The sequence below is a fragment of the Marmota monax genome, unplaced genomic scaffold, assembly GCF_021218885.2.
Source record: "Marmota monax isolate L192 unplaced genomic scaffold, Marmota_monax_Labrador192_F-V1.1 WCK01_AAM20220418_F8-fsc00033, whole genome shotgun sequence".
Taxonomy (NCBI): Eukaryota; Metazoa; Chordata; class Mammalia; order Rodentia; family Sciuridae; genus Marmota; species Marmota monax.
The window spans coordinates 11369012-11375790 of NW_026694282.1; the positions used below are offsets into that span (position 1 = coordinate 11369012).

The 6779-nt window shown below is 37.4% G+C and overlaps 1 protein-coding gene across 1 annotated transcript; it reads right to left on the minus strand.

The window, feature by feature from the left end:
- Nucleotides 1-344: 344 nt before the first annotated feature.
- Tusc1 (tumor suppressor candidate 1) lies at nucleotides 345-6490 on the minus strand. Its single transcript, XM_058586396.1, has one exon. It carries the CDS (start codon nucleotides 6148-6150, stop codon nucleotides 5548-5550), a length of 603 nt encoding a protein of 200 aa, XP_058442379.1. The 5' UTR covers nucleotides 6151-6490; the 3' UTR covers nucleotides 345-5547.
- Between the last annotated feature and the right edge of the window lie 289 nt (nucleotides 6491-6779).

The window sequence follows — 6779 nt, forward strand, 5'->3', positions numbered from 1 at the left end:
CTGGATGTTTATGTTCCTCTCAAAGTTTATATGTTGAAATCCTAATCCCAATATGCTGGAATTGGGAGGTGAGGCATTTGAGAGGTAATTGGTCCACAAATGGGAAGACCTCATGAACAGGATTAGTGGCTAAAGCTCTCTCTTTCTGAGATGTGAGGATTATATGAAAAGTAGGCATTATGTTGACCTATATTATCATCTCCGTTCTATTCTGAACCAACTTTCTTCAACTACTTGTTTCTGTCCTCATCTTTCTGTAAGCCTTTGCCTTTTATTTCCATGTTGTCTTGAAGAACATAGATCAAAATGTGAAGAAACAGAATAAACAGCAATAGAAAATAGGATTATCAATATTAACAAGATAATTACAGTTTATTTAAACTAATATTTTTAATTATAACTATAATAAGATTATAATAGTATTCTTCCATCATCCAATAATGCTCTTGAAACTTTTGAAACACACATTTAATCTGGGAACACAATGAAAATGAACACGAGAAATCAGTTATGATTAGAGAAATTATGTTTAACAAAATGATACTGAGAAAAATATGAGAAATAAATATAAGCTATACTATTTAATTATTCAGCATATTAAGACTTTTAGTCACACTGAGAAATTCAAGCCTCAATAGGCATTTACATATGTAAAAGAGCAAATGTATACATCAAAGTCTTCTTTATATCATTATATTTATTAAAATTTGAATTATATTTAAGGTAGAACATTAATTAATTCTTCAATTCAGAAGACAAAAGTCTAAATTTTAGAGCTAAAGAGTTCTCTTGAACATCATTAATATTTTAGAACTTGAGCATTCAAATTAACTCTCATTAAAAATTCTTGAAAACTGTCACAGCACACTTCCCAGCAGCACTGTATTCTAGAGAAAGCTTGAATAAAGAAAACTGCATGCTAAATTTGGATAAGATGAAATCTGACCATTAGTAGAGTACCATGTAAAATGTAGATCCCTTGAAAGTTAACTTGTTAACAAAAATTTCTGAAGGACACAGGTAAAACCCTCTAAGAACTCTTTCAGCTCTAAAATTACAGAATTTTAGTCCATTAAAAATAAGATGAACAGAAATCATTTCCCCCTCAAGTTATACATTTAGATTTACATATGAAATAGAATAATGTTTACTAAGTAGAGGCTATTAAAACCATATTTTAATGACATACAATTTTCAGAGATGGTTTATAATTATAGGAATGCCCTCTACAAAATTTAGTAGATATATTTCCTTATTTATTTTAAGCAATGTCTTAGAGTTTATACCCATATGGGTAGTACATATGGGAATGAAAATGCCAATTTTTTTCAATCTATAAAGCAAACACATTATATTTCTATTTTAAAAGTTATACATATTCAAACAAAAATACCTGTTCATATACATAAATGACTTTTTAAAAGTTTTTAAAATATACAATGTCACTTACATCAAAGGAAATGGATACTACATTGAAAATTCACCTATCTATGTGTATATACATTTATGTGCATGCACGGGCATGTGCGCATCTTTAATTTTTGAATTTCAGTATCTTTCTATTTGATATTCCAGGAACTTAGTGCAAATAAAAAAATTAGGAACAATTATAAAGTCACTAGTTAATATATGCCCTTTGGAGGATATGACTCTGATGACCCAATCACCTTCTATTATGCTCCACTTCTTAAAGGTTCTACCACCTATTAATGCCACCATAGTGGAGACCAACTTCCAGAGTCTAAACCTTGGTATCCAAACTATACAAACTATATACTGGGAAATAAATAGATTCTGAATATGAATTTCATAATACATAATATCTGTAATGGATTAAACACATATAATTTAATTCTGATCAAGAATTAAATATCTCAAGATATAGTTTAATTCTGATCATTGAGATAGAATAAACGTAACTTAGGCCTTAAAATTTGAAATTTTAGCAATGGTTAATTCTAATAGTCAGTTATACATATAATTAAAATGTTTTCCTTGATATTAAACATTTTTGTTGTATAAATAGATGTGTATACTATCTATAGCAGACAAGACAGGTAGATGAAAATAAAATTATAGTAGGAAAAACAGAATTTGTAGTTAATTTATCACTAAATAGAAGTATAAATAAATTATGTCATTCATGAAGGTTTTCTGAAGATTTTGTAACAAATTCTCAGTAAAATTTATTCCCTTTAGCAAAACAGAAAATAGTCTTTGACACTGGAATCAAGATCATGCTGCTAACATTTGTTAGTATATATTATTAATTCAATTTATTAAATAATTGGGTGTTAGTTTCATTCTGGAATATTTATGAATTGGCAATATTATGTGAGAGTATTTAAAGAAGACCAAATGTTTTCAAATATTTTTCAAATATTTATAATACTTAAGAAGTTTAGCAAGGGCCATTTCTTCTATGAGCTATATAAGTACTTATTTTTATTCCTTTGATTCATATCCTAACTTTTATAAAGGAAAAGATAAATACTTTTTGTGAGTAGCAGCTATAAAAATGCTATGTAAAATGCCAATTCTTCTCATTGAATTTGTTTGCTAAGACACATATTTTTGGATTTTATTTATAAAAATTGTAAACTGTCTTATTGAAAAACTGATCTGAAATTATGAAAATGGCAAACTACAGTTTTAGTTTTAGATCAAACTGATCCTAGACTAAACTTTCTAATAACATACTTTAATATAACAAAACATTTTTCATATGACTTTATTGGTTACCCTGGAAAACATCATCAAATTTGAAATATATATTAGCCTTGATGCACCTTCTATGGCAATTCCCCTCAGAATTTTTAATGCCGTTACGGAATTAAGCTCAAAAGTAATCTCTGTGAGGGTGCACTTCAATGCTTTACAAAATTTTTTTCACCAGTAAATTTAACAAATTTAATATTCAATCAGACTTACGTTGTAAACAATTTTTAGACAAAGTATTTAAGACTATACAACCAACTACTTTGTTTAGTTGTTGAATATTCACAATTTTGTAACAAGTGGCAAATATTTTTGAACATTATATTAAATTACCCCTTATTTTATAAGGTTTTATCTCTCCTGTTTGCTTATGAGGAAGGAAAAATGTCAACATAGTCAAAATTTACATGTCTGATAATACTCATAAAGTCATATACAAGCAAAATCGAGAATGCAATACAAAATGTTAAGCAAAATATGCATTTTCAATTTTCGTGCTTTAAACTGCAAGTCTCACCAATTGAGCACTTAAATTGAAGCAGGCATTTTGCTTATCTCAATAAAATTTTTACATTTTGAGGTAGATGCTATAGTCCTTTTACTAATGAGAAAACTAAAGCTTAAAGAAATTAACAAATTTAACCCTAATTTACAATTAAATAGCAGTAGGGTAAATAAACTGTCTTCTAAAAATATTTTACTTTGTTTCCCAGTTAGAAAATGAAGTAAAGGGGCATAGGATTAATTTTCATATACTTACCTTTTCTTGCCAAGTTGCTTCTATATTTTGGCCATAGGGACAATTTAAATATTCAAAACTGAGTATCAATCATCTATAAGCAAAATGGAAAGTGTTTTCAATACTTCAAAGTAGAAGAATAACAAAAATGAGTTTCCATTGCACGTTGGTTTGTAATAATTATTTGCATTGCAATAAATACTCTGAACTTTTGGGCTATGCCATGTGTAGCACATACTCTATGCCATATGTAGTAACCAGCTCTACTCATCATTTGATTTTCCCTGATGCTTTTCATTACTTAAATACTCTTAAATCCATGAGGCTCAGAAAACAATACTCCAAAGTATGATGCTTTATCATGCTTAGTAATTTGTGAACTAGAGGGCCCTGGAAGAAGTGGTCTCTGAATTTTTTCCTATGTTTCTTTCCCTGTTTGCTGCTCTCTTCCTGGCAGGTTATTCAAAGTAGAACTTGCTTTTCCCAAGGCAGCTCATAGAAACTAGAACAGCTTTACCTCAATTACAAAATGTAGATATATTTTCAAACTTTCTCATCCTTTTCTGCTCAGGAGCAGGCCATAAAGAAATTCTCTGATCTGTTTTGTCTGATAGTAGGTCAAGAGACTCTTAACTCTAGAAGGGGTCTTGTCCTTAAGCCCAAGGAAAGAATGCCATATAGAGAAGCCAAGATACCATACAGGTCTTTCCAGGCTATAACCAATAGGTCATACACTTTTCATGAAATCATAATTCTACAGGGATGTCCATTCCTCCCATCTAGTCATAAACACAGGTTTCACTGAGTTTTTAATTTTAATTTCCAAAGGCTCTTGTGTTACCTAAAATTTAGATTGGATAAATTTGCCATGTTTTTTTTCTTGTTAGCCTGTATTTAATTATAGAAGTATTGACCATGACCTTTACGATGGGTGAAAAAAGAGGTCACACTTTTTGCCTCTATAGTTTTTATCAGGTACAAAGTTATCCTCTTCACTACTTAGTAGGCCAAAGTGTTATTCATGAACAAAATGCAAAAAAAAGTGATCTTAGAACGTTTTGTTATTAATCTCTTTTTCCTGGCCACTACAAAAACCATGATGAAAACCAAAATGATTCCACTTGGGTGTTTTTGATGTACAAGTAACTTACAATTTCTTAAAAGCTGTTAAACAGTTAAAATAATACAAATTAGCTACACATTGGTCAACCTCTAATATTAATGCAATAATGAAAAATGCTTAGATGAACTAATCTTTACATTATTTTAAAAGATCAGTTACATAAAGTAAAAAAACAAACAAACAAACAAAAAAAAACCTTACAAAGGATAACCAAATCTAGATATTAAAATAGGGAAGCTATACATCTCTTAAAGACACATATAAAATTTTAACACACTTCAAATAATAGTCATGGGAAGCTTTTAGATTATTTTTAATGGACTACTTTTATTTACCAGTTCAAAGGATTACCTATAGGAATATACTTAAAAATTCTCTGGGGTGAAACAAATCAGTATATATTAAATGTATGCGGACTAAGTCAGGGGCAGACAAGAATTTCTAAGTCATAAATATCATCTTCTTCTTTATAAAAAGGTAATACTTCGTGGGATACCCATTGAATACCTATTTATAAAAACACACACTCAAAAGTATTGGCCACACAAGAAATAATAACTGGCGGCTTTAGTGGATTAAAGAAAGAACATCAAATTCGACCAACTCAAGATGCATTATTCAGCCCTCAAAGAATTATTATTGAGAAACAAAAAATACACATAGAAAGGTTCATGAATTAGGAAGAACTTCCAGGAACCAGTTCTTGCTGTTTCAAAACCCGCGCTTCTGTTGCAGGGCCTCTTCCGGTGGAACCAGCAGGGCCAAGAAGCAGGTGCCCACACACATGGGGGCTCCAGAGCCCAGACACTGGCAGGACCCCGCGGGCAGAGGCAGGGCGCCACCGGAAGTGTCAGGTGGTGGGCTGGAGGCACTGAGCTCAGTGGTCCAGCAGTGCAGGGTGGGGAAGCAGCGAGCGCAGAAGGAGGGGCTCTAGGGACGCCCCGCCTCTCCCGGCTGAGGCCCGAGGCTACAGCCAGGGCCCTGGGGGCGCCGGGCCCCGGGAACAGAGGCTAGAGTCGGGCTCCTGCACAGGCGGCTCCTCCTTGTCCGCACGCGGGCGTGGCCCTTGCTGTTCGAGGTGCAGCTGCAGCAGGGCCCTGCGGTACATGGCCTCCAGCTTCTCCAGCCGGGCCCTCAGGGCCCTGGGGCTGCCTGGTTCTTCCTCACGGCGACTACCTCTCTCCCTCCGGTTCGTGCCAGCCTCCGGGGGACCCAGGGCCGCCTCTGCGGCCATCCGGTCGCCGCCCTCCCCCTGGAGCCGCAAAGCCTGACGGAAGAGGCTGCGGTTCTCGCGCTTCAGCCGCCGGTTCTCGAGCCGCAGCCGGGCGTTCTCCTCGCGCAGCCTCGCGTTCTGCCGGTCCCGCTCGTCCCTCGCGCGGATGGCCTCCAGGTGGCTCGCTGCCAGGTCCGCGAAACGCTCCTCCAGCTGCTGTCGGGCGCCACCCGCACGGCCTCGCCAACTCCCGTCGCCTCCGCCACGCTGCGGAACCCGGCCCGGGCGGCCTGGCCCATCTATGTCCCCGCAGCCACAGCTCCCGCGCCGGGTGGCGCCACCACGCATGCGCCACATCCGTCCGGTCCTAACCGCGCCGCCAGCACCCAGGGCCCGGGGGCCGCGAGCCAAGGCGCGGACGAGTTCGGGACCCGGCGGGGCGGTCCGGCGACAGCAGAGAAGAGAGGTGGCGAGCAGCGACTGCTGGCTTGTGGCCAGAAGAGGCCGGGAATTTGCCCTGGTTGAGGCGTGTCCTGTTTCCCGCGGCGGAGCTACCCCCCTGGGCCTGCTATCTCTGGGCCCAGCTCACACACAATGCCCCGGGGGAGCTCTTTCTGTTCATCCCTCTGGCCGGGCGGGGAAAAGCGAGTATCCTCTGCTGGGCGCTTCCGTGCAGGCCTGGGCACTGCAGGAACCTGCCGGCCTCGTCCAGTCCTGCCCTCCAGCTCAACCACCAGTGGTTACTTTGCTCTTTATATGGCAGTCTCAAAATCAAAACTAATACTTCTAGTAATAAGTAATGGGACAGAACTATGAGGCAAACTGAAAAGCTGTCATTTCATTTAAAATTTAGCGGTTAAACCCATCCTTGTGCTTAATAGAACATTCAACAGAATGGCCCTGAGCACTTGTCTTGAGACTCTGGAGCAAGAAGAGGTAGCACTCCAGATCATACAGACAATTACAAGTTCTGAACAACCAGAAAA

What these genes read in the sequence shown, in the direction of transcription:
- Tusc1 (XM_058586396.1), bottom strand. Translation starts at nt 6,150, where the DNA reads ATGTGGCGCATGCGTGGTGGCGCCACCCGGCGCGGGAGCTGTGGCTGC.